Source organism: Emericellopsis atlantica (genome assembly GCF_019669845.1).
Source record: "Emericellopsis atlantica unplaced genomic scaffold F5Z01scaffold_4, whole genome shotgun sequence".
Taxonomy (NCBI): domain Eukaryota; kingdom Fungi; phylum Ascomycota; class Sordariomycetes; order Hypocreales; family Bionectriaceae; genus Emericellopsis; species Emericellopsis atlantica.
In genome coordinates this window covers 724515-749465 of record NW_025764706.1, presented here as the reverse complement: position 1 = coordinate 749465, position 24951 = coordinate 724515, and the positions used below count along the sequence as shown (strand labels likewise).

At 57.7% G+C, this 24951-nt stretch overlaps 12 protein-coding genes across 12 annotated transcripts; 5 read left to right on the top strand and 7 right to left on the bottom strand.

The window, feature by feature from the left end:
- F5Z01DRAFT_616768 (ras guanine nucleotide exchange factor domain-containing protein) lies at positions 1-3315 on the top strand (the record flags this gene model as incomplete). The annotated part of the gene is made up of 1 exon (XM_046260932.1): positions 1-3315. The coding sequence occupies one exon, from the start codon at positions 1-3 to the stop codon at positions 3313-3315; it is 3315 nt and encodes a 1104-aa protein (XP_046121545.1).
- A 644-nt stretch (positions 3316-3959) lies between these two features.
- Positions 3960-5539, bottom strand: F5Z01DRAFT_616135 (major facilitator superfamily domain-containing protein; the record flags this gene model as incomplete). Its single annotated transcript, XM_046260896.1, has 2 exons — positions 3960-4194; positions 4254-5539. The coding sequence occupies 2 exons, from the start codon at positions 5537-5539 to the stop codon at positions 3960-3962; spliced, it is 1521 nt and encodes a 506-aa protein (XP_046121544.1).
- Positions 5540-7724: 2185 nt separating this feature from the next.
- F5Z01DRAFT_671211 (trans-aconitate 2-methyltransferase) lies at positions 7725-8600 on the bottom strand (the record flags this gene model as incomplete). Its single annotated transcript, XM_046264677.1, has 1 exon — positions 7725-8600. One exon carries the CDS (start codon positions 8598-8600, stop codon positions 7725-7727), a length of 876 nt encoding a protein of 291 aa, XP_046121543.1.
- Positions 8601-9669: 1069 nt separating this feature from the next.
- On the top strand, positions 9670-10191 carry F5Z01DRAFT_671210 (acyl-CoA N-acyltransferase; the record flags this gene model as incomplete). The annotated part of the gene is made up of 1 exon (XM_046264676.1): positions 9670-10191. One exon carries the CDS (start codon positions 9670-9672, stop codon positions 10189-10191), a length of 522 nt encoding a protein of 173 aa, XP_046121542.1.
- A 74-nt stretch (positions 10192-10265) lies between these two features.
- Positions 10266-12858, bottom strand: F5Z01DRAFT_404009 (calcium-activated chloride channel-domain-containing protein). The gene is made up of 4 exons (XM_046259519.1): positions 12724-12858; positions 12531-12669; positions 12331-12484; positions 10266-12279 (listed from the first exon to the last, which is right to left on the bottom strand). The coding sequence occupies exons 2-4, from the start codon at positions 12661-12663 to the stop codon at positions 10341-10343; spliced, it is 2226 nt and encodes a 741-aa protein (XP_046121541.1). The 5' UTR covers positions 12664-12669; positions 12724-12858; the 3' UTR covers positions 10266-10340.
- A 126-nt stretch (positions 12859-12984) lies between these two features.
- F5Z01DRAFT_671208 (exopolygalacturonase) lies at positions 12985-14668 on the bottom strand (the record flags this gene model as incomplete). The annotated part of the gene is made up of 7 exons (XM_046264675.1): positions 12985-13131; positions 13184-13285; positions 13341-13690; positions 13746-13842; positions 13896-13958; positions 14009-14089; positions 14147-14668. The coding sequence occupies 7 exons, from the start codon at positions 14666-14668 to the stop codon at positions 12985-12987; spliced, it is 1362 nt and encodes a 453-aa protein (XP_046121540.1).
- A 394-nt stretch (positions 14669-15062) lies between these two features.
- Positions 15063-15608, bottom strand: F5Z01DRAFT_646498 (uncharacterized protein). Its single transcript, XM_046262911.1, has 2 exons — positions 15434-15608; positions 15063-15377 (listed from the first exon to the last, which is right to left on the bottom strand). The coding sequence occupies exons 1-2, from the start codon at positions 15513-15515 to the stop codon at positions 15205-15207; spliced, it is 255 nt and encodes an 84-aa protein (XP_046121539.1). The 5' UTR covers positions 15516-15608; the 3' UTR covers positions 15063-15204.
- A 324-nt stretch (positions 15609-15932) lies between these two features.
- Positions 15933-18450, bottom strand: F5Z01DRAFT_646496 (amidohydrolase family-domain-containing protein). Its single transcript, XM_046262910.1, has one exon. It carries the CDS (start codon positions 18201-18203, stop codon positions 16338-16340), a length of 1866 nt encoding a protein of 621 aa, XP_046121538.1. The 5' UTR covers positions 18204-18450; the 3' UTR covers positions 15933-16337.
- Positions 18451-18965: 515 nt separating this feature from the next.
- On the bottom strand, positions 18966-19493 carry F5Z01DRAFT_671206 (uncharacterized protein; the record flags this gene model as incomplete). Its single annotated transcript, XM_046264674.1, has 1 exon — positions 18966-19493. The coding sequence occupies one exon, from the start codon at positions 19491-19493 to the stop codon at positions 18966-18968; it is 528 nt and encodes a 175-aa protein (XP_046121537.1).
- A 514-nt stretch (positions 19494-20007) lies between these two features.
- Positions 20008-21399, top strand: F5Z01DRAFT_633538 (Alpha/Beta hydrolase protein; the record flags this gene model as incomplete). Its single annotated transcript, XM_046261965.1, has 3 exons — positions 20008-20070; positions 20138-20890; positions 20929-21399. The coding sequence occupies 3 exons, from the start codon at positions 20008-20010 to the stop codon at positions 21397-21399; spliced, it is 1287 nt and encodes a 428-aa protein (XP_046121536.1).
- Positions 21400-21830: 431 nt separating this feature from the next.
- On the top strand, positions 21831-23593 carry F5Z01DRAFT_741580 (protein kinase; the record flags this gene model as incomplete). The annotated part of the gene is made up of 6 exons (XM_046266860.1): positions 21831-21890; positions 21984-22129; positions 22229-22569; positions 22638-22939; positions 22990-23149; positions 23206-23593. 6 exons carry the CDS (start codon positions 21831-21833, stop codon positions 23412-23414), a joined length of 1218 nt encoding a protein of 405 aa, XP_046121535.1. The 3' UTR covers positions 23415-23593.
- On the top strand, positions 23388-24722 carry F5Z01DRAFT_398102 (uncharacterized protein). The gene is made up of 2 exons (XM_046259515.1): positions 23388-24341; positions 24391-24722. The coding sequence occupies exons 1-2, from the start codon at positions 23729-23731 to the stop codon at positions 24426-24428; spliced, it is 651 nt and encodes a 216-aa protein (XP_046121534.1). The 5' UTR covers positions 23388-23728; the 3' UTR covers positions 24429-24722.
- Positions 24723-24951: the final 229 nt, after the last annotated feature.

The window sequence follows — 24951 nt, the reverse complement described above, 5'->3', positions numbered from 1 at the left end:
ATGACGCCCCCCCAAACACCAAGCTCCTCACAGGAGGATCTTTCGGAAGACCAGGGGCCTCCCACGTTCCACAACTTCCTGCGCGCTCACTATCCCTTCGACAACTCAGCATTGGATGATTCGAACATTACAATGCCTTTGGACCGAGGCGATATATTGATGGTACACTCGATACATACGACTGGCTGGGCGGATGGCACGCTGCTGGCGACCGGCTCTCGAGGATGGGTACCAACCAACTACTGTGAATCATATGAGCCGGAAGAAATTCGGAGTCTTCTTCACGCTCTCCTGAACTTCTGGGACTTGCTGCGAAGTCCATCAATCAATGACCGGGAGCTTTTTAGCTCCCAGGAGTACCTGCGAGGCATGATTGCTGGTATCCGTCACCTCCTACAACGCACAAACTGTCTGCACAAGGAATCAAGTACGGTGCAACGCAGTGACCTCTTGCGGAGATGTCGCAAGGACATCACCTCAGAGACATCTTCCCTCGTCCGCGCTGCCAGGAAAATGCAAGAATTGCAGGATGGGACACTGAACCCACCGCAAGACCCCAATGATATTTGCGACGAAATGGTTCTCAAGGCCTGCCAGATCGTACTCAAAGGTGTCCAGCTCATCGACACGTTGGAGGAGGAAAGGAGGAATCGCGCGCCCGCCTCCGTACGGGTCATGGACACTGTAACGGAGGAATCAGTCGCCTCTTCCTTCGACCTATCGCAGGCCTTCCCTCTGCCACTGAACAGACGTCTCTCGTCGTTCTCTCGCCCACCAACCCGCAACGAATCCTCCCCTCAAGGACACCGCGTATCGTCCAGCTTGTCGCACCGTGTCTCGTTGGCGGGGCCCTCCTCCTACACTAGGCCTCAGTTCCTCGTGTCCGAACGTCTGAGCCGCAGCCACGACGCCTTTCTATCTCACATTGGCTCGTTCATCGGGCGCTTATCTCTTCAATCTCAGTCCTGTCCCGAGCTGGCTTCGGCCATCAAGCAATGCGCGAGCAGTGGCAGTGAGCTTTTGGCAGTTGTCGATGCTGTCGGCACCCACAGCCACTCGAATTGCGCTGCTCTGGCGCTGGCTCGCTCTATCCTCTGCGAGAGAATCCATGAATTAGTGTATGCGGCACGGGACAGTCTGGTGCAAGCTGCTTCCGAGGAGGACCTTATCATGCCGAACGGAAACAAAGAGCTGCTCATGTCCGCCACAGGCTGTGTTCGCTCTGCCGGTGATTGCATTGCCAAGGTGCGGAATGCTATCGAGCGCCTGGGCGACTTTGAGCTCGTGGAGCTGGATAGCAGCGGACTCGACATGGATCTTAGCATCCTCGACGCAGCCGCCCGCATGCGCGAGCGGAAACAGTCCCACGCTGGTCTATCGGAGACTGCCAGCGCGGCAGAGTCAAGTGGTACGGCAGGCTCGCGAACACCTGGTCCTCGCCATGCACACACACCTTCACTGGACAAGCCGCTGCCCGAAATTCCGGCTATGGAACTTTCCCAGGAAGCGAACCCCTCACCGCCTCCCTCGCGCCCCGAATCCCAGCATAGCCAAGGGACGAGCAGACTCAATTTGCTGCCCAAGCTCTCCACTACTTTGCCATCGGCGGCCACGGAGAACCCTCATGATCATGAGTATCATCATTCGTCCCGCGTTGACAGTATGATCGCCTCCAGCGCCGGAAGCAGCGCCACCTACCTCAGCCGCGATTCTGAGACCAGTATCGTCTCGCAGGCGTCGACCCGTGCCACAACCCCTGACCACACTCTTGTACCCCGGCCGAAACCTTCCGTGTCGGAGCTGAGTGCTACCGCTAGCTCAACTCTCACTGAGGAGGTAGAAGAAGTAGAGTCACGGCTCATGGAGAAGACATATGTGCACGAGCTCATGTTCAACAAGGAAGGCCATGTGACGGGCGGCTCGTTGCCGGCTCTGGTCGAGCGTCTCACAACGCATGAAGCGGCGCCCGACACAGTTTTCCTGTCCACATTCTACTTGACGTTCCGTCTGTTCTGTACGCCCACGAAGCTAGCCGAGGCCCTGATTGACCGCTTCGACTATGTCGGCGACAGCCCCCGCATGTCCGGGCCCGTTCGTCTCCGCGTGTACAACTTTTTCAAGGGATGGCTCGAGACTCACTGGCGTGATGAGACAGACCGCGAGGCACTTGTCCTCATTCTGCCCTTCGCAGAGGGTCGCTTGAGCCACGTCCTCCCGGCTGCTACGGGTCGCCGTTTGGTCGAGCTGGCTAAACGGGTCTCGAGCGGCACCTGCTTAGTGCCCCGGCTCGTGTCGTCCATGGGCAAGACCAATACTGCTATTGCACAGCACATTGCCAGTGACACACCACTGCCGCCCCCAATCATGTCGAGGAGTCAGCAAAATGCCCTCAACGCCTTTAAGGCTGGAGGCAACACGCCTAGCATCTTGGATTTTGATCCTCTTGAGCTGGCGCGTCAACTTACGGTCAAGCAAATGAGCATCTTCAGCTCGATCATGCCCGAGGAGTTGTTGGCCCAGAAGTGGATGAAGAACGGAGGCGTCGAGACACCCCATGTCAAGGCCATGTCTTCCTTGACTACAGGCATTTCCAACTGGGTCGCGTGCACCATCCTGCACAACGAGGAGATCAAGAAGCGCGCCGCGGTCATCAAGCAGTGGATCAAGACCGCCAACCATTGCTACGAGCTGCACAACTACGACTGCCTCCTGGCCATCATGTGCACTATTCAGAGCACTACAATCAGCCGCCTGCGAAAGACGTGGGATCTCATCTCGACAAAGCGAAAGGACACCCTGACGCCTTTGCAGGAGGTGTCTGACACATCATTCAACTACAAAGCGCTCCGTGCTCGCCTGCATGACCATGTTTCACCGTGCCTCCCTTTCCTCGGCATGTACCTGACGGACCTGAGCTTTGTTGAGGTGGGCAATCCAGCGACAAGACAGATGGCCCACGGAAGCGAGACCGGGGATCAACGAGCCAGTGGGCTGACCGTCGTCAACTTTGACAAGCACTCCCTGACCGCCAAGATCATTGGCGAGCTGCAGCGCTTCCAGATACCTTACCGACTGGCAGAGCACGCAGACATGCAGGAGTGGTTGACGGTGCAGATCGACGGCGTGCGTGAAAGCGACAAGGTGAACGTGCAGCGCGAGAACTACCGCAAGAGTCTTGCTCTCGAGCCTCGCGAGACTGTACCTCGCACACCCCTTGAGCAGACGCCGATGCCGACACCCACGACATCCCGCGGTGACTTTTTTGGCTGGATGACGCGTGAGCGCAGCCAGACCAACACGCCAGCGCCTCTATAATCGGCATTTGCCGTCTGGCCTGGTGCTCGGCGTGTATCTTTGTGAACATATTTCGACCAGTTGCACATTCACGCACATTCTTACATGATACCCATTTTTAAACACTCTACGCGAGACGCACACACTTGTTCTTTTATCAATTTTTTTTTTCAATGGCACAGTTACCGGGGCAGGGAGACCAAGGCACTGCGCAAGCAGAATCGGCGTATTATGTTGTTTCAAGGCGTTATTTGAATTGGAGCGGGACTCTGGCGTTTGTACTGGTAACGCGCTACATTGGGCAGCATTGGGACAATGGAAATGGACATGGATGCAGGCTCTGGGCCTGGGGACACCAAAAAGGGAGTGTGCTATTTTGACGGAGTTGCTAGGGGATGCACATGAAGGCAGAGATGTAGCTTGCATAGGCGGCGAGGATGAAATGAAAGTGTATTCAATGTCAAGCGCTCTGATTCACGGCAAAGCGATTGTCCAGCACTCGGTGGTATTTGCATGATACAGCACTCACTCACTGTGTGGCTGCGCGTATCTGCTAGTAGTAGGCATATATGAGATTCCTAACTAGCCTAGGTAGTCCGAATTAACTACTCCCTCAACCCCCATGTCCGACTGATCAAGAACACCAAGTATTAAACGATGAATATTTACGCGGTCCCAGCCCTCTTGTCGTCGATGCCCACGACGACATCCTCAATGGTCTCGTCGGAGAACTTGAGGTCCTCCTCGACGCTGACGGTGTCCTTGATGCGGGTCAAGATGACGGGGGCACCGACGACCAGACTGGCGCCGAGTATGGCCCAGGTGATGGTGAAGAGGGTATCGTACGAGATCTTTTGGGAGTCGAGGGCGAAGAAGATGCAGGCACCGAGGGATTGGAGACTAGAGAAGCGCGTGTTAGCATACGGGTAAAAGAAAGAAAAGGACGTGAAGAGACCTACCCCTTGTAGAAGCCCGCGAGGTTGGCAGCCTTGCGACCCGAGTTGGAGAGGGCGCCCATGTACCAGTACATGCAGGTCTGCCAGACGGCGTCGTAGAAACCATAGAAGAAGTAGAGGAACATGGGGCCAATGTAATTCTCGCCGCCGTCGGTCCAGTCGACGAGGTGGTTGGCCTTGTACTCGTCGGTGGAGGCCTCGGCGCGGCTGACCTGCTTGGACTGCCAGGCGTAGCCGCCGCCCCAGATGCCCATGGTGAGGGCGACGAGGACGGCAAAGGAGATCTTGGCGCGCAGGCTGCGGCGGACGTTGGGAAAGTCAAGGGCGTAGCCAAAGACGATGGCGCCGACGATCTGGGAGAGCCAGTAGAGCAGGCCGTTGAGGGAGCGGGTGCGGATGTTGAACATGATGGCGTTGACGCCGTTGGTCTGGTAGGTGTAGAAGATGTTGGAGGCGAAGAACATGGGGAAGAGGAGGATGATCCAGGGGTCGCGGTAGAGGGTCTCCCAGAGGCCGATGAACTCTGTCTTCCACGAGGGGCTCTTCATGAGGATGACCTTTGTGCCGTCCTCGCGGATGACCTTGTCGGCGTTGACGAGGAACATGGCAAGGACAAGGCCGATGAACATGAGGACGATGAGGCCGGCGTAGGTGCCGTCGGTGACGGCGCCCGAGGTCTTGTTGATATTCTGGGCGAGGGGGATGAGCGAGCCGATGACGCCGCCCATGTTGAAGATGACCCAGAACCAGGAGATGTATCGGCCCTTGAGCTTCTCAGGGGGGTAGGACATCATAATGGCGCCCTGGGCGGTCCAGAGCAGGCCGGCGCAGACACCGAGGAAGCAGCCGGCGAAGACGACAAAGGCGAAGCTCTGGATGTGGTTGTAGGCGAGGAAGGAGGCGGCGTAGAGGGCGTAGCCGAGGCCGCCAAAGGACAGGGTGAGGCGCAGGCCGAGGACGTTGGCGATGGTGCCGGAGAAGAAGCCGACGACGGCGAAGACACCATAGAGGGCGGTGTTGGCGTACTGTTGGGCGCGGGCGTCGACCTGGCCGCCACCGCCGAGGCCGCTCAGGGCGTTGAACATGCCGGGGCACATGAAGCAGACGAGGGAGACCATGAGCAGCTGGATGGTGGGCGAGGCGTACCAGATCTCCTTGCCGCGGAATTTGAAGCCGCGGTAGATCCAGCCATTGGGGCGGTCAACGTAGACGTCCGAGTGGGCGTCGCTGTCACGCTGGACCTCTGTGGCCGGGCCGCTGGTGACCTCGTTTCTCTTCTCGTCGGCCATTGTGTGGTTGGAAAGTGGTGAGTGAGCGCGTGCGACGACGAGCAGGTGGTGGTTGATGGGAGGGTGAGAAGAGAGGGAGGCGGAGTTGGTTATTCCAATCAGGTAGTTGACTGTCGATCCTGGCTTGACTGGATTGTCTGTCGGCTCATGAATTAGTTGAGCGATCGAGCGCGTGCAGATCTAAAGAGTCGTCGTACCAGAGCCGGGGGAGGGGGGGAGGAAGAATGATATATAGAAGCAGTTTGGGTGGGAAGAAAAAAAAAAGGGTCGCGAGCAGGGGTCTCTGGCCCGTCTAGTGAGGTAGTATCTAGTGGCAGTGGCTTGAGACGGGGTGAGCCAGAGCTACGTGACAGCCGGCCGGTGGTGGTGAGGAGGAGGAGGAGGAGGAGGATGGCCAGTCGAGCTGGAACGAGCCATGGGCGAGGGACGCAACGAGCGTGCTCGTACAGAATGGCAGGTAATTAGGGAGCCAACCAACAAGGGGTTTGCAGCACACCTCAGTCGGGACGCATGCCAGATGTGTTGGTGAGATGGTGAGGACATGGAAGCAGAGTAGGCGAAGAGAGCACACTCACTTGAAGCCTCGAGTCGTTCATGAAGTTCAGTCTTGGAATGACGGATCTCGGTGATGCCTGGCTCTAGTCGCGCCTGCCTGTCTACGTGTATTGACAGATGAGGCTGATAAGGCAGGCACAATGGGGATTCACTGCAACGACTGCAACTGCGCGCACGCGACCCCGTGATACGGGTGGGTCCAGTCCCATCATCCATCCCACTGGCACTGCACCACCCGCCCAGAATCCGATTGTGCGTGCTGGTCCTGCTACTGTACAGTAGAAAACCGCCCGACAATTGCCGCTGCAGTGGCTGCAACCTCCAGTCCCTTGTCTGGCGTTACCCCAGATAAGGTGCTGCGAAGGACCGAATGCTGGGCGCTGTGATTGGCCGCCAAGACACGCCGATCGCCAGCCATCCGTCGGTGCGTGCAGCACTGGGGCCTCGTGTGGGCAAGAATCAGTTGCGCTCCTGCCTCCGAGGCACAGAAGGGCAAAATAGTCAACTCCATGTCCAGCTCAGTTTCTCATCCATCATCTACAGATACACCTGGCTCAGTCTGGGAGCAACATGGGCTGGAGCGCGCACAACCTCACCACAAGTTACAACGACCGTCCGAGCAATCTCCAGCCATCCCCTATCGCTCCACCATGCACGCAAGCAGGGCCCCATGCCGAGCCCCGACTCCCAGTCCCAGGACAGACGCGCACCTGTTGCACCCGCACCGCGCCCGCTCCCGCGTCTCTCACGGGGTCCACAATGTAACGTTTCGCCAACGTCCAGTCCAGCCCATCTCCCTCAGACCAGCCGACAACCCGTCGCTCGATTGACGGACACCAGCAAGTACGCACGATTGCCAACAACACATCACACTTCTCGCCGTCCGGGGTACGTGCCAGCGCAAGCGCCACATGTTGCAGACCGACCCCATCCCATCAATTACCTATCAATGGGCGTCCGCCTGCCCCTCCACTCTTCGTGATAGTCAACGGGCTGGCTGGCGTCTGTGATTAGCTCGCAGCGCCATGTTACATTGAGCCGCACCAGCAACCAAGTTGACACTGACAGCTATTGCGAGTACGTATACGTAGATCTCTGTGGTCTGGTCGAGTCTCGTTCTGCGCTCGACCGAGCTCCTGGGTTCTCGTTATCAACACTGCATCTGCACTTTGCATTGATAACCCATGCCACGTTGTCGAAACACCTGAAATGGACCCATATTTTATTTTAGGGACGACACAATACGGCGGACCCCACGCTCCACGATTTGCATTGAAACGTCCCTCTTCCCTCGACCCGGGCGAGCCGTCATCGGCAACTTACGTACTAGTCTAATCACATGAAACTTTGTTCATCTTTGCGATTGATGCTTGATGACGGCTGGTCTGAGGCCGAGCATCGACACCCCGAGTGACTTGCCAGGTGCACATGACGCCGAACTTTCCCTTGGCCACGCACAAAGAGGCTGCCTACGGGGACGAAATGGGGTGATCTCGAACCCAATAACTCGTTGCTTCATTCTTCATGAAGAGCAGCATCTCGCCAATGGCTACTTCGTCTCCGCCCTGACGCTGGGCTGGTGATGTCCAGATGAATGAGGAGTACTGCGTACACGTCGCTCATTGCGAGATCAGGCTCCCGACTTGGTGGCCACCACGAACAGCCGCGGGTACGGCAGCATGACCTTGCCGTCCGCCTGCGCCGGGTAGGCCTCCTTGACCCTTTCGAGATAGGCCGCGAGGTAGCCCTCCCTCTGGGCGTCGTCGAGGACGGTGAGGTAGGGGGCGAGGCCGGTGCCCCTGACCCACTCGACAATGGCCTCGTGGTTCTCGAGGACGTGGAAGTAGGTGGTGCACCAGATCTGCACGTCGGCGCACAGGGGCTGGAGGCCGTCGTACAGCTCGATGGGCGCGGGGAACTGGTCGCGCTTGATGCCGGCGCGACGCATGGTGTCCTCCCAGGGGGTGCCGGGGGCGTGGGCGACGTCGGCCATGGCGCGGTGGGAGGGCTCTGTCATGTTGAAGGGGACCTGGAAGGCGAGGACGCCGCCGGGGGCGAGGTGGCTGACGAGGCGCTGGAGGACCTCGAGGCGGGTGCCGTTGGGGAGCCACTGGAAGACGGCGTTGGAGAAGTAGAGGTCGACGGGGCCGGGGGGCTGAAAGGTGGTGACGTCGGCCAGGTCAAAGGGGACGCCGGGGAGGGTCTCCCTGGCCTTGCGGAGCATGTCCTGGGAGGTGTCGACGCCGGCGAGGTCGGCGGTGGGGTAGCGCGCGGCGACGACGGCGGTGGAGTTGCCGGGCCCGCAGCCCAGGTCGATGATGCGCCGGGGCTGGGCGAGGGGCACGCGGGCGAGGAGGTCGCGCGAGGGCTGTGTGCGCTCGCCGAGGAACTTGGAGTACTGGTTGGCGGACCATGTGTCTGCGGCGGCTGGGGAGGAGGAGGACATGGCGCGGGACGCGGTCTTGCGGCCGAGCTGGGCGATGGATGATCTTAAGAGGTGGGACATTTGCGTATGGTTGGGCGGAGCAGAGAGGTGAGGCGGATGGATGCTCATCGATAGCAGGTGAGTGAATGTCGTGATAGTTCGTTCATTGACATGTTATATATATATGGATGTGTTTATACGTGAATGTGCGCTTATGTGCATGAGACGGCAATAAGATGCCGGCGAAGCGGGGCCATATGCATGTACCGGGACTATTGCCTGGGGACGACTCGGCGCGAGGAGCGGCGACCGAGCTGCGACGCGAGGACTTTATGCTACTCGTTGTTCGGATATGCGAGTCACGAGGCAGAATCAATTCAGCAGATCATGGACACAGGACTATCAAGGGATAGGCCTCGGATATGCGGCGCTGTGATGGTGTTAATGGGCTCGCTGTACGAGCGGCAGGCGAGAAAGAGAACTAAGCAAGTCCCAGTTTGTATCTGTAAAATCCGACGGGAGTCCGAGCTCGGCCGAGCAAGGCCGCTTCTAACTGTAAGAGACAAATTTCCTTTTATACTATCAAGCTAGAATGAAGGTGTATTGAATTGAGTTCACTCACTGGATCTGGGGTAACCGATTCCCCAGATCGAGCCTCCCCAGACACTTACTTGTAAAACAGCGCGGTGGGGCGTCTTTCCCAATATGGCAGGATTTCGACGCATGCGCGGCGCTGATTGGCGGAGCCGCAGGGCCCTGGACCGCTGGGCCACAGCGCTCTCACAGCGGCTTTCACAGCTACAAGCGCTACAGTTTATACTCTTATGCTCAGCCCAGTCTCCAGTCTCATCCCTCTCCTTACACACCTTCGCCGCCTTGTTATACATCGACTGGCGCTTTGGATGGTGCACCTGTCTCGTGTTGTGGCAACCGTCGCAGCTGTCGGCTGACAATCGACATGCTACGCCATCCAACTGCATGCTGCCGCCAGGATGGCTGACAAGTCGCGCCCTACAGTTGACAAGACTAGGTTGACAGCTTGGCGCGTTTGCTTGGCAGATCCGTCCAACTATTACGGATATAATACATATATATATATATCTACATAAATGCAGCTTCTCACAAACCTTTGACAGCACCCGTGGCCGACATGGCCGCCCACGACAGCCCCTTCACCATCCGCACCCACCGCCCGGGCGACATGTGCATGATCGCCCACCGCTTCAGCGCCGAGTTCTGCGCGCCCCCTTGGAACTACGACGAGCGCTTCGAGGCCCTCCTCGGTCGCTCCATCGCCGACTTTCTCGACCACTTTCACCCGGCGCGCGACAGGTGCTGGATCGCCGAGAGGGACGGCGTCTTCATGGGCTGCGTCGCCCTCGTACAGGACCGCGACGACGTCCGCGCCGCCAAGCTCCGTCTGCTCTTCACGGATGACAAGGCTCGTGGGACAGGCGTTGGCACGGCCCTTCTGAACGTTCTTGTTGCTTTTGCCACAGAGGCGGTCTACGAGTCCGTCTCCCTCTGGACGCAGGCTGCCCTGCTTGGCGCGCGACGTCTCTACCAGCGGGCTGGCTTCGAGGTTGTCGAGACGGAGGAGCACGATCTTTGGGGGCCCAAGATCATGGGGGAGATATGGAGGCTGGAATTGAAAGACGCGGGCCCAAATTAGTACTCAATGAACATTACACAGGGTCTATATTCCTGAACGAGAGACGGAACCTTTTATATCTTCTTCTCCTCCTCCTCCACTCGAGCCATAGGACTAACTAAAGGAGCGCTTAGCCATAGGATTACAAGTACTCCGTACGTACACACTCATCAGTCTAGATGCGACTTGTCATCCTCGTGCTCCTCGCCAGCCCCGACTCCCCGACACGCCCTGATCAGGCTCAGCCCAGCCGTCGTGCTCGCCCCGTGCTCCATCTGGCGCGTAAAGAAGGCCTCGCCGCCCATGATACGAACCGACTTTCTACGCTCCTTCTCGGTCACGCTCAGCTGCGCGCCGCCGCCTCCACGTCGCCTCTGCTCCTCCGCCTCGCCGGCCTCCATCTCGCGCAGGTACCGGGCCCGCAGGGCGTACCGCTCGTCCCTCTCGCGGCGAATGTGCGCGGACCCGACGCGCTGGAGGGCGTACCGCACCAGCGACCGGAATCCCGTAAAGATGTGCTCGCTGATAAAGATGGTGATGGGCAGCGCCCACCAGGCGCCGGCCCCGATGCTGCTCGCCCCAAAGAGGTGCACAATGGCCCCCGTCGACAGGCTGCCGGCCCAGGTCAGAAAGTCGAGCGAGCTGATCCACGGCCCGATGCCGTCGCTCCGCACGGGCGCCGGTCGCTGGTGCTCCATGGCGATCTTGAGCAGGTCGGTGCGCAGCTCGACAATGTTGTTGACCAGGAAGCCGATGCTGATCAGCGGCCAGACGGGCGAGAAGAGCGCGAGGTAGCCAAACTGCAGCACAATCTCGGCAATGTCCTCCTGCACGTCGTACGGCGCCCGCGTCGCCTGGTCCCGCGCCGACCGCAGGAAGCGCGCCTCCTCTTGCTCAAAGGGCTGGACGTCGTCTGTCGTTGGTATGGCTGTTGTTGGCGCGCGGTATGTACGGTACCAGTCGTGCAGCTTGCGCTTCGCCACAGGTAGCACGTTCTCCTCGAAAAAGGACGATACCTGGCCCGTGAGCGCGAGGGCAATGACCTCGTCCCGCAGTCGTGTCGCGTCGACGACGCCTCCCACGGCGTGCGCGCTGCCATCGCTCTCCGCGAGGAACCGATGCCCAAACTGGCCCAGGAGACTCCTCGTGTGGGCGCTCAGCCAGGGCACAATCTCGTCGCCAAAGGGCACGTAGACAAAGGCCGTGATGAGGATGGGCAGGTAGTTTGTGATGATGCTGAGGACAAAGTTCTTCTGCGTCAGGGACATTTCGTAGTGGTCCGCGGTCCGGTGGTTCTCGTAGTCGGTGATGGCCTCGGCGACGCGCTCGAGCAGGCCGTTGATGCGCGGCAGGACGAGGGCCAGCATGATGGTCGGGACGTACTCGACGGCGCCCTGGTAGCCGCCCGTGTAGCTCTCGGACAGGAGGATCTCGAGCGCAAAGACGGCCACGATGAGCGCGCCCAGGAGGACCGCCGACAGCGCGATAAAGGGGATCTGCAGCAGGTGGCGCAGGACCTGCTTGTGACGGGGGAAGTGATGCCGCGGCTCGCCTGCGCCGTCGACGACAATGGTCTCCCACTGAAACTGCGGCCGGTTCACCTTGACCGAGGCCACGTTGCGGACCCGCCAGCGGATGCTGAGGTCAATCTCCTGCACCTTCCAGTACTCGAGCGTCACCGTGCACCAGATGCAGGTGAGGATGGCGTAGGTCAGCGAGTAGCGGCCGCCGAGGTACCAGGTGAGGACGCCCGTGACGGCGGGAAAGGTGAGGCACACGAGGTACGTCTGGATAAAGGCAAAGTAAAAGGCTACCTTGGACCCGTGGAGGTCGCGGATGCGGTCCAGGTCCTCGTTGGTCAGGAACAGACGGCGGCTGACGTGCTTGAGGAGGGCTTGGTTGGCCGCCTCGTTGTGCAGCGGGAAGATGGACGTGACGTTCTCCCACTGTCCGAGCCCGGGCGTGATGCCGGCGCCACCGCGGTCCTTGGGCCAGTTCACCAGGTGGTAGACGGAGAGGAGGTCCTCGGCCTCAAAGTCGCCGTCTACTATCGAGTCCTTGGTGCCGCCAGGGTGCGTCTGGACGATTCCGTAGAGCCAGTCCTTGACCCTGGGCAAGACTTAGCATGGTACCAGCAGAGGGGGAGATGGCCAACCGTACCTCGAGCGGTAGACGTATTTGCCCAGCAGCTCGCGTGGCGCCTTGACAAAGACGAGCAGAGTCTGCTCATAGCCAGCGCGCGCCTCCGTCAGGAGACCAGCCGTCTCGAGGTCGTCGATCATGGCGGTGACCTCGCGCTCGGCTGTCTCGGTGTCTGGATGCGGTCAGCGTGTGCTTGACTGGCTGGCTGGCTGGCTGACAGGACGTACCGACGTTCTTGAAATCGTACACAATCACGTACTTGTCGTTGTACCGTTCCATGTGCCCTGTTGCTGCCGGGACCGCAGGGAGGCTCGTCCCTGTCGAGCCGGTGCCCACTCGCCAGATGGCCATGCCAGTCTTCAGTATGTATATGATGAGAGTCTGTGAGAACCGCTGAGGTGAAAAGCCTACATGTAAGCTAGAAAGGCCTCCTGAAATGGAGCCGCATGACGTCCAGCGGCTCCAGCCCTACGGAGCGTGTACGCGTAAGCTGCTCCACGCAGCACAACCGCCAAGCCAAATTCGACGAGCCGTGTCCAGTCTACCATCGCCCTTTTTATATTGCAGTGCACATTCATGCTTACTGTTCTCACTCTGTACGTAGTTGTGTCCCTTCTAAACCGCAGTGTCCCAGCTGCACGCTCAACGTCCTCCCCGTGCCACTCGACACCATCAGCCCTGGGACGTGTCCCTGTCGATCACGGGCGCGACGCACGTCAAGTCCAGCAGCGACTCGTCCACGTGCAAGCAGTCGTAGACGGGCGACTCGCCGCTCGGGACGGTGACCGTCACGTTCTCTACCCGGATGTTGCTGCATCGCTGCACACGATCAGTACATCAAATCACATGGAGTGACAAGGACACAACTCACATCGTCCGCGCTGCACACGAGCGTGCCGGCACGGGGATCGTACGCACCCGACGTGGTACCCCACATGTTCTTCATAGTAATGTCCTCGATGGTGAGGTTCGCCTAGTTCATCTGTCAGCATCATCCGTCCTTCGTCAAGCGCAGAGGCCAAACGCACTGGAAACTCGTTGCACAGCGTCTGGTTCTTCTGCCCGTAGCACTGCGTAATGGTGATGGCGCGGTCATTGTTCTCGTGGTGGAACAGGTCGTACGTCACGTTGCGCACCCACCCGAGGCCGCCGCCGCCGTTGAGGTTGTCCTGAAAGTCCGTCTCGATGCCGGGCCAGACCTTGATGCGCGCGCCGTCGCTGGCGTTGCTCATGGAGATGTTGTAAATGTGCAGGTTCTCGACAATGTCCGTCAGCCCCTTGTACTGCCCCAGCGAGCCGATGCTGATGCCGTGCGAGCCGTGGCACACGAGGCCCTGCACGACCACGTTGGTGCTGTTGGGCTTGAACGAGACGCAGTCTGGTCAGTGTCAGTGGACTGTACGTGTCTCAGAAGGCAGGACGCTCTCTCGTACCGTCAGTGTTGTTGATGACAGAGTCTTGGATGACCACGCGGTTGGAGCGGTACGTGTCCCAGCCGTCCGAGTTGGCAATCTTGACGCCATCTGTGGCCTGTCCAGCATGAGCATCAAGTCTGTCCCCGCCAGCACTCAGGAGTGACTCACCACAGCCTCCAGATCCATGTTGCTGACGATAATGTCGGTGCTGTTGGCGATAAGGTTGAACCACTGTCCACACAGTCAGCCATGATCCACCCCTATACGAAGCATCAACTCACAAAAGGGGGATTGCGCATCCTCAAGTTGGACATGGAGCCGCCCTCGAGGCCCTCAAAGACGAATAGAAGGGGTCGGCGTAGCTACACATGGAATTGTCAGAGAAAGGCAACCCCTCATAGCATAGCATGCCCACGCACCGTCGTGTTGGTCTCAATCTCCTTCCAGTACGCCTGACCATGCCCGTCGATCAGGGACTGGTCGTTGCTTAGGTCGCCGTAAATGTTGACGTCCTCGCCGCCAATCTGCCAAAACGCACTCGTGTTCTGGTAGGGGTACTTGAAGCTGTGGTCCGCCCAGTAGTACACGTCCGTGTCGTCAAAGTGCACCTCGCCCGTGATGACCACGTCGACGTGCTTCAGGAAGGTGAGGTCCAGCGGCGACCCGATCCAGTATACCTGGTCGAGCACGACGGTGCCGCCATCGTTGCACACCTCAAAGGCCTTGAGGATGCGTGGCGCGGCGTCGTCGCGTGGGTGACAGCCCGCCCGGACGTGGCAGAAGCGGTCGTCGTCACGGGGCGGCGAGACGGGCAGGGCCTGGCCAGCGTGGTAGGGGGATGGCTCGAGGATGGGCCGCTCGGGGAGGCCCTCGGGGCGAGCGGCGTGGGACTGGGGAGAGAGCAGCGCCACAGCGGCTGCTGCTATCGATTGAACACGCATGATGAGTGTGTGTTGCGATCAATGGATGCTGCGACTGATTCATCCTGACGCTCGACTTGCTGCCAATTGGGTCTTATATGAGCCGCGTCTGCTAACAAGTGAGTACGTAGGCCTGTCATCCAGCTGGCCTGCGCCATACGTGGAAGAATATTATCACGTCTCGTCCTTCGGGCCATCGTCAACCGGCATCAAAGTGCCGTGGCCCATGTCAATGGGCACGGAGAAGATGTGCAGCGTGCGGAGAACCAGACATGCCCCGGATTCGCCATGTAACCCCGGATGCATGAGGGGGGGGGATCCCCAACTTCAAGCGACGATTCAGCCGCCCAATCAGGCCCGGAAGATATGCATGATCGGTGAGGAGAAATCCGCGTATCGGAGAGGCTCTGGGAGATTCGTGGGAAAAGGTGAAATAAATCTTGTTTGTGGCTGTATGTACACGTATGCCCCGGCTGATGCTGTGCCAAAAATCCAATGTCGAAATCTATCCTGAACGCCTTGAAGTGCAATGTCCCCTTGGAAGTGCACTGTCTCTTCTAGTGCCCCAGGATGTTGAACAGGCTCGTCCTCGGGTCGAGGTGCGTGTTGCCCTCAAAGGTTCTGCGACGCTGCGCCTCGCTCTGGGTGCTGTTGTACTGCGCGAAGCGGCTGTCCATGACGTTCCGCGACCGGCTCAGCTGGGAGCCGACGTAGTGGGCGACGATGGAGACTGTCGTCTGTTGTTAGTGAGTTGTAGGCGTGTCCCTGGGGGGAGGGAGGACTCACCAGAGCCGGCGACGACGAGAAAGGGAACGACTCTGGCCGCGGCGCCAGAAGGACGGATGTGTGCTGCGGTTGGTGCTGCCATTGTGTTTGTGACTTGGGTACTTGGTGTACTTGTAGTGTGTGTGTGTGCGTGTGTGTGACTGTGATGCTCAACTTGTTGTGTTGCTCGTGTTGGTCATCATCACCAGCACACCGTCACACAGGCTTATATACTCGCATGCCGTGAGGTCGTGATCCTACCTCATCCGAAGCCATCATGGTCACATCCTGCCCTGTCCGACGCGTGGTGTGATTCTCGTCTGGCCATGATGCTGGGTCGGGCGTGAGTGGCGTGATGTGACAAGGCGATGAAATGGCGGGCAGTCGAAAACAAGTCCCGAAACGGTAGCAGGATCATGCGCCCACGGGATCGCACGGAAGCAAGCCAGGAGACGGTAAAGTCAATTGACGTCCTGCATTCCACACGGCGCGGGATTGTGCGTGCGTGGCGCACGGGACTCGCCGCATGTCGTAGGAATATTAAAGGGTGGCTTCGGCTGGGGCCGAATGACGGGTGGCTGTCACGTGCTTGGCTCGATGAATCGGGTTAGCGGCCTTTGGCTTCATCAGCCTTAGTTCAGCCACATCTGAAGCTCGGCCACACCTTTTGATCTTTCTTAACGCAATTCTTGACGCGGATTTAATACACGAACTCTCCATTCGAAAAGTCATTTGAAATCTCGGAATAATCTTATCGTTAGCGCGACTCTGCACTCTAGTAGACAACTCTCGCTTCCGCTGAGCTGGGATCCGTGAACCAGCTGTGCGGCGTGGAAACGCCGTAGTGTCCAATCTCCCGCTGGTACTTATTATAGTCAATAGGAACAGAACATGAAACGAATGTCGACCTCCATGCACGCGATTGCTATACTAGACTCTTTCCCGGCGCATGCTCTATACAACCATTTATGATCGTATACGACGGTTCAAGATCCCTCAACTCAAGCAAATCCTGATTTGCCAGCGGATCAATTGGCCAGATGGTCAAGTCAGCCAATTTACCGGGTGTGAGAGTTCCACGAAGACTTGTCTCATTGAGCAGTTCGGCCGCCTGCGTAGTATGTAATGCCACCGCCTCATCGCATGTGATGGCGTGCTCGATACCCATAACTCCGGCAACAGTTGTTCGAGTGGTCATACCCCATATCGAACGCATCGCGCCAAACCGACCGATAGGGTAGTCAGAGCCTCCCCCAACGAGCGCACCGGCATCGAGCCAACTGCGAGCTGGAAAAAGCCGAGCGGTTCGCTCTTTTCCAAAGTAGAGCGACTGGATGGCGGCGACATCGTGAAGTAGAGGTTGCTGAATTGTTACAGGTATCCCCATCCGAACAGCTCGTGCCTGCGTGGCTGGGTCGACGAGAGCTCCATGCTCCATGACCAGACTGTGGGGTGGCAAGCTAGGATGTCTCTCCTGAAGCCGGCCGTAGACATCGAGCAGTGTTTCGACGGCCCTGTCCCCGTATGCATGGGTTCCAATCCTCCAACCTCTTCGAAGCACGACATCCATGGCTTCAACCATCTTGCTGACATCCCATGATAGAATGCCGCGAAAGTCAGTTGGGCCACAGCAGCCCTCGTCAGGTCGGCCTTCATAAGGCTCCTTGGTCGCGCCAGCTTCAATGCCCCCGTCCATGGTGAACTTGACACCCCATATGGACAACATGCTGTCGTGCTGCAAATGTCGATATTCTTCCATCTGATCTAGAAGACCAGTAACGGCAACGGACGACGTCATGCCAATGGATGAAACTAGAGCCCGCACCCGGATGTGTAGTTTGCCAGCTTCACGTGCCGCCATCAACACAGGAACATCGGAAATGGGGACAGCACAGTCTCGAACACAACCAATGCCCTTGGCTGCATACGCCGCCGAAGCAGCATCGAGGCCAATGATTCGTTGCTCAAGAGTCTGCTGAGGCAGCAGGCGAAGGATTGGCATCATTCCTTGATCCTGCAGATGGCCATTGAGACTACCGTCGTTTGTACGACCGATTTTACCGCCAGGCGGGCTCGTACTCGCGGTTGTTATGCCCCCGAGCTTGAGGGCAAGCGAGTTGACGACAATATTGTGCCCGCCTCGCCGCAGAACGATCGGATGTGTCCTTGAAGCGCCGTCAAGCTCGAGAGCGGTTGGAAATCTCCGCTCCTTGAGATTATACTCTTGCCAGTTGGCGGTCGTGGTGATCCATGAGCCTGGTTCGGTCTTTGAGGCATGTTGGCGCAGGAGTGCTAGAAGATCATCAATGCAGGTGGCTTGGTGTACGGGGACGCTGAAGTGACCGAGCCCAGCGAAAATCAAGTGAGTGTGGGTATCGTCGAAGGCAGGCAGCGCGGTGTGTTCTGGCTCATTGATAACCTGAGTCTCGGTATCGATATAGCCATCCAGGCCGTTCAAGTCCTCAGACACCGCCACAATACGCCCGTCTCGCAATGCGATGGATTTGTAGATCGGAGCACCTGTATCTAGAGAGTGGACAGTGCCGGCGCGAATGACTAGGTCGGTCTTTGCAGAGTGCGCAGCAGTCATGTTGAAAGTGCGGGTGAGATGACGCGCAAGCGAGTGGCTGCTCTGGTTGTTCTGATCTGGGATTGAAGCTAAAGTGATGAGTTTGGGAAAGATCAATTGATTGCAGACCAGGACCCTGATGATAATATAAGGGATCCAACAGTCGGGATGGGCGGCTTGACTTGAGCAAAATCGTCGGGTATGGCGTCGGGTAAGGCCCATGTCCTTCGGGGAATAAAGTTCAGGCTATCTAAGCGGGTTCTTCTAACTTACAATCCACAGTCCCTTGAATACATGTAGCGTTGAAGCGATAGAGGTTAAACGAAATAGTGAAGCGGATGCGTACGATGCCGGGTAACCGGGTTCCGCCTCCTCGTGATACTTGACGTTTGTCATAGCATTGGGGGTGCAGGCAACAATGCATTGACAGACCAAAGGCTACGAGATCGGATGTGGCTACATACGTAGATAGGTGGCAGCTGATCTGCAGGTACCTGATAAGAGGAACGTAAAGGAGCGGTAAGGGTCTTCTCATTGTACCTTCCAATGGTCTGAGCCACTCCGCGAGAGTCTATCCTTCGGCCAAGCTGGTCTAGGCTTCCCAGCAAACAACTCGGCACTCGAAAGCGGCACTCGAAAGCGGCACTCGAAAGCGGCACTCGAAAGCGGCTACCACCATTGGCATCTTGACGAGTGACCATGCATGACACATATAACAAGGGTCGCTCTGGACTACTCGTGCCGTTATTCCCGGCGCGCATCTCATAGACCAGTCTTTCCAACTATCGCCTTCAGCCATTTATTCACATCCAACATTTCTTCAAGTCTGCTCGTGACTCTATCACTCGCCATGACATTGGCGGAAACAAAAGCTGTAGTGCGCATTGAAAAGTCTAGCCTGAAGGATGACCGCAGCAGCGCATCCGCGATTGCATTTGATATATTCATTCCATGTGGTATGCTATATTTCAATGAGTCCCTACCTCAGTCCAGCCAAGCTGTCCCCTTCATGGCAGCGGTATCCCAGACGCCAAAGTCCTCCGCCGCCGCTTTTTGATACCCGTCGACGACCTCCACAAAGTCCGTGCCCCTGAGAAGCAGCCTGGGCCCGAGCTGGCGCTCATCCGAGAGCGTCGTCAGGTCAATCTGCCGGATCTTCCCTTCCTTGTTGAAGTAGTACTGCAGATAGGCCGTATACACGATGACGTCGCCCCGTTTCAGATCCTTCAGCCCCATGAGCTCGGGGACGTCCTGGCGGAGCCGGAAGATGGTCCGCTTGGGCACAATGAAGGTGCGCCCATTGTAGACAATGTCCATGGGAATGACCGCCTCGTCGGCGATGGGGTGGATCTGGGCGTACTGCGCCGTGATGGCGTCTTTGCCCACGAGGGGCTCGACATAGGGAAGGTTGAGGGTGATATCGTCGGCGTAGAATGCGTGTTGCGTGTCGTAGTCGCGGGCATTGAACGCGCGCAGATATTTGACGAATGAGGGCAAGGAGACGGCAGCCATGTTGGATGTAGTACGGGGTACAAAGTATGTTCTCGTGAAAGACGGAGAGTGTAGGGTCCCGGGACGGACGGTGAAGCGGGAGCTCCAAGTATTATATCAGGTCTCGACAGAGCCCGGCATGATGAGCCCACGTTCCGCGCTCGGTCTGCTTTTGCCTTGGGCAGCCGCTTCTATCCTTGACTTTCGTGACGGTCTCTTTCCGCTCTGGCTTCTCGTGGCTATGCTGCGCATGTTTTGGCAGCATGAAGTCGTCGCGAGTCAAACCGGTGGCATCTTCAAGTCCGAGTCGGACGGTCCCCGACACCCCACTTCCCCGCAAAATGATGGGTATATTGTGGGGCCCCGCGGATGCCGCGTCGGTCGACCCAAGAGCCCGTCGGCCCGATCCCCGACTCGGCCGCGAGAGCGGACAATGTATAAGACAGACGCAGGACCAGGGCTTCACTACGTGTAGCAGACAAGACCCAATAGCAGAGCTGAAAAGAACAGCACGACCTTGACTTCATTACCGACAATGCCGGAGACGCACACCAAGGACTTTAACCCACCATGGCGCACAAGCCACCATCCCACCCAAGTGAGAGCAACGTGACAGCCTCGACCGTGATGCGTGTCCACATGAACTGACGCTCGTCCTTGCGCAGCCCATGCCACCTCTCAAGCCCGCGCCGCCGCTTCAGTATGAGAAAAGCACGCTCCGAGACGGCAAGACCCTCCTCGAGAAGGACCTCACGATCCCCATGCGCGATGGCGTCAAGATCTACGCCGACGTGTTTCGACCGGCCGACGAGTCTATCCGGTCTCCGTCCATCGTCCTCTTTGCGCCCTTTGGAAAGCACGGGGCGACGCCAGTCGACCTCATGTCCAACATGGGCGTGGACTTTAGTACGATGAGCGAGCATACCCATTGGGAACTGCCCGATCCCCTGAGGTGGTGCGGTGAGTGGGGGTACGCCCTGGTGATAGTCGATCCCCGTGGGACGTGGTGGAGCGAGGGCGACGGTGCGTGCTTCCTGTCCCCTGAGGAAGGACGAGATGGCTACGACGTTGTCGAATGGACTGCGCAGCAGAGCTGGTCCAACGGCAGCGTCGGCTGGGGCGCCGTGTCGTACTACGCCATGTCGGCGTACCAGACAGCTGTCTTGAGACCGCCGCATCTGAAAGCCCTCCTCATCTGGGAGGGGATATCGGACGTGTACCGTGAGGTGAACGGCCAGGGCGGCATCCCCTGTGTTCCACTCCAGCAATTCTGGATGATCTTGACCGGCAACGGGCTCGGCAAGAGCGAGGACCATGGCGCGCTCATGCTGGAGCATCCACTCTTCGACGAGCTGTGGCAGTCCAAGGTGGCCGACTGGACGCGAATCGACATTCCCACGTGGTCCATCAAGGCTCCTGTGTCGTCTTTGCCCATCATTTCACGGACACCACGGAGATCACCGGCCACGCTTCTCTCAAGGTATGGATCCAGGCCATGGATTTCCCCGACACGGATCTGTTTGTGGCCGTGGAGAAGATCGACGCGGCCGGCGCCGTCGTCGACTTCTGGAGCAGCACCCAGGACGCCGATGCGCCCGCGGCCCTGGGCTGGCTGCGGATCTCGCACAGGGCCCTGGACGAGGACAAGAGCCGGCCAGAGCTGCCCGTCCACACCCACTCTGCGCGTCAATGGCTCCGGCAGAGCGACATTGTGGAGGCAAACGTGGAGCTGTGGCCGTCGGCGACGATCTGGGACAAGGGCGAGACTCTCCGGCTTGTCTTGCAAGGGCGGCCCTATGGAGGGAATGCGGCGGCGGCCAGGAGGAGGGCCCCCTCGCATAGCGTGGGAAAGGTCAACGTCTGGTTTGGGGGCCGGTTCGACAGCCACCTGCTTCTACCTGTCATGCGCGACGTTGCTCAGAAGTAGGCTAGAATAGGTCAAATCCAGTGTATTCGTAGCTTGGGCCTTTCCGTTGGCACGCCTTCTATGAGCCCTGAAGGCATGATGATGATGCGCGTTCTGTCGATACGGTACATGTGTCGTGCGATGCTCGGAACATGCGCGGAGGGAGACGAAGGAGAGTCAATGGGGAGGGTTCGGATCTATTAGGCTGTGTAAAGTTTGGAGACGCGAGAATAACGACACGGTTGGGTGTCTGAGCGCGTATTCCCAGGTGCGAAGTTTCTCCAAGGCCAAATGAATGATCGCAAGCGGGTTGGTCAAAGTAGGCTAGATGATAAATACTCAATGGTTATTGGTTAGTATCACCACCGACCCACTATTACGCGCTGGGGCAGCAGCCTAATTAGCGGGTCTCCCTCTCTATTAATTACTGCGCTCTTCATCTGCTTCTTATCATGAAACAAACCGCCCGCACAATTCAATGTCGCCCTCGATTATTCTATCTGCAACGACCTGTATCTTGTACTTACTCTAATAATCATGGCTATCTATATAAAAGATCTCATCCAAGAGTCTGGCGGCGGAAAATAACGACCCCTTCGACAAAGGAGAACTTCCATCGCGTGCCAGATGCGACACCTATCGAAGAGGAGCTTCTTCCCGGGTACAAGGCAGAGAACTATTATCCTATCACGACAGACACGACCTTGCAATCTCGGTACCACATTATCTGCAAACTTGGACGTGGAGTCGGGTCAACGGTGTGGCTGGCCTAAGACGTAAAGTACGACAGCCCCGAGTCTCATTTCAATATACATCATCTCTTTGCACACTTGGCTCATCGAGTATCCAGAACCTCTCAATATCGAGCTGTAAAAGTATGCACTCGGACTACAGAGGGTGCGGTTCCCGCACAAGCCAGTCAAGAGATCGCTGTTGCGGAATTCCTCAAGACAAGCCCTGTCCAAGAGCACCCGGGCAGACGGAGTGTCCGCATAGCTCTGGACTCGTTCACCCTCAACGGTCCTCATGGGACGCATACTTGTCTTGTCTATGCGCCTCAGGGAATGACTTTGACCGAACTTCGCGACTACCTACCGAACAACAGGCTACCGAAGCAGATGCTGCAGTCGACCGTCCAACTTCTTCTGATCGCGTTGGACTATCTTCATAAAAATAGCGTTGTTCATACCGGTGAGTTCATACTCACTGTGTCTGGCGCTTGGAACGTTTTAGTCGTTTCTTGCTAACTTGAGTGCTAGACATTTCTCCAAATAATCTCCTTGTTGGCGCAACGGATGAAGATGACACGGCATTCTCTCAACTAGAGAAGGACGAGCAGACGTGCCCTGTCGCAAGGAAGGTCCTCTCCGACAGAACAATTTACATGTCGCGCCCCGTACCTCGAACTAAAGGCAAGCTTATACTCTCTGATATGGGCTCAGCCAGATTTGGCCACGAGACTTTCAAAGGCGACATTATGCCTGATGTCTATAGAGCCCCGGAGGTTATTCTAGGTATGGAGTGGTCGTCTAAAGTCGACCTGTGGTCGGTGGGGGTTATGGTGAGTTTCTATCCTTTAAGCGCAGTGGTGACCTGCTAATATCAGTATAGATTTGGGATCTTTTGGAAGGCAAACGACTGTTTCATGCCAAGAAGGACGGTGTTCTGGATGATGAACAGCACTTGGCGGAAATGGTATCTCTGATGGGCAACCCGCCACCCGAATTTGTGCGGCGCAGTCCAATCTGCGCCAGATTCTTCGACGAAGAGGGTAATTTTTGCCCCATCGCAGCATCACCTGCATGATGAACTAACACACCGTGATAGGCAATTGGAAAGGCTCTATTCCTATCCCCAGCCAGTCCTTCGAAGATCGAATCACCCAGGTGCAAGGCGAGGACAAAGAGCTACTGCTTGTGTTTGTGCGCAGTCTGCTTTGCTGGCTACCCGAGGAGAGGCCGACAGCCGAGGAGATGGCATATGATGATTTCCTCATGCAAGCATACTTTGCCTCTCAGTCTAAACATGAAGGCTGATACTTGGAGTTTGCGAGAAGATGGGCGCGAAGATGGAAGAAAAGCGTTGTTAGACTTCCGGGTATTCACGGAATCACGGATAGTGCCTGACTTATAGCTGAGACGTGATTAGTCAGAACAACGTCAGACCATATTAGAGTGGAGCAGGTCTGATTTAGTCACGATTGATTGAATTGTCATCGTGAACACTGGGCCGAACTCCCACTTCCAGGGCCCCAGGACTTCGTCAATACATCTTCTGCATAACCACGCTTCCGATGAACGCCAGCCGCAGTCCGACGAGTCTTTCTTTGCTCCCCGCCTGATCGCACGAGATGAACGCACCTCGTTTCCTCGCCCGCGTGGCCGCGCGCGCACCCTGCTGCCGCCGTCCACTCTTCGCCACACCCATCTCGTCCTTCCACAGCTACCCGCTCCCTGCGCAGACGACCACGCCACCCCGCAACGACGACGTGCCCGAGACGTCCATCTCGTCGCCCTCCCAGCAGCAGCAGCCGCCGTCGCAGCAATCGCCACCTCTCCCCAAAGTCCACGAGACACGGCCTCTCAAGCAGCAGCCGCCCGCACCCACGTCCAAGACAGAGACCGAGACGGAGGCACAGAAGCCCAAGCCCCGGAAGCGACCCACGCTGCGCCCGCGAAAGGCCGCCATGACGCTGACGCCCTCGGCGGTGGAGCACCTGCGCGAGCTGCTCGACCAGCCGGAGCCCAAGCTGATCAAGGTCGGCGTGCGCAACCGGGGCTGCAGCGGGCTCGCGTACCACCTCGAGTACGTGGACAAGCCGGGCGCCTTTGACGAGGCCGTCGAGCAGGACGGCGTCAAGGTGCTGATCGACAGCAAGGCCCTCTTTAGCATCATCGGCAGCGAGATGGATTGGGCCGAGGACAAGCTGAACCAGCGCTTTGTGTTCCGGAACCCGAATATCAGTAGGTCAAGGTACACTCCTGGAGATACATCGTTGCTAACATTGCGCAGAGGAGGAATGCGGGTGCGGCGAGTCTTTCATGGTGTAGACGGGTGCTGGACTGGCATACATCATCAGCATGGAGAGCAAGCGAGCATCGACCATGACTACATTGAACCATGACCACATTGATTGCATTGTACGGCGTTAGGCTGGGAGCGGCACAGATCCGCGCGTGGGTATATCACGATTTGTCCACTGATTGTATTACTCGTTATATATTCGATGATATATAGACTTGGTGCACCACTTTTCAGCCCGATGAATACATGCGGGCCGACAGTCACTGCGTAGCTGTATTTTGTAAAACGCAACATGTACAGACTATAGTATACTGCTGGCAATTGCGGCAAGCAATCACTCGGATCTGGGCCGTATCTGTTGCGAGCAAAGTGACCAATAGCGTCACATGACACCGCGTATAGTGTTGCGTGCAATGTCGCGAACCTACCTTTACATCTTGAGCCAACTCCGTGAATCAAGCTTTTGATCTACGCTCACAGTTTCATACCAGCGCTCGAAGCTATCATACTTTCGCACGTCACACGATTCACTAGATCTCAGAATGGCGA

Coding starts and splice junctions, on each gene's coding strand:
- F5Z01DRAFT_404009 (XM_046259519.1), bottom strand. CDS start 12,663: ATGGCCATCTGGCGAGTGGGCACCGGCTCGACAGGGACGAGCCTCCCT. Junction 12,485..12,530: donor CAAGAACGTCGGTACGTCCT/GTCAGCCAGCCA, acceptor GACCGCATCCAG/ACACCGAGACAGCCGAGCGC. Junction 12,280..12,330: donor AAATACGTCTACCGCTCGAG/GTACGGTTGGCC, acceptor AGTCTTGCCCAG/GGTCAAGGACTGGCTCTACG.
- F5Z01DRAFT_646498 (XM_046262911.1), bottom strand. CDS start 15,515: ATGGCAGCACCAACCGCAGCACACATCCGTCCTTCTGGCGCCGCGGCC. Junction 15,378..15,433: donor TCTCGTCGTCGCCGGCTCTG/GTGAGTCCTCCC, acceptor AACAGACGACAG/TCTCCATCGTCGCCCACTAC.
- F5Z01DRAFT_646496 (XM_046262910.1), bottom strand. CDS start 18,203: ATGGGCCTTACCCGACGCCATACCCGACGATTTTGCTCAAGTCAAGCC.
- F5Z01DRAFT_398102 (XM_046259515.1), top strand. CDS start 23,729: ATGAACGCACCTCGTTTCCTCGCCCGCGTGGCCGCGCGCGCACCCTGC. Junction 24,342..24,390: donor GTTCCGGAACCCGAATATCA/GTAGGTCAAGGT, acceptor AACATTGCGCAG/AGGAGGAATGCGGGTGCGGC.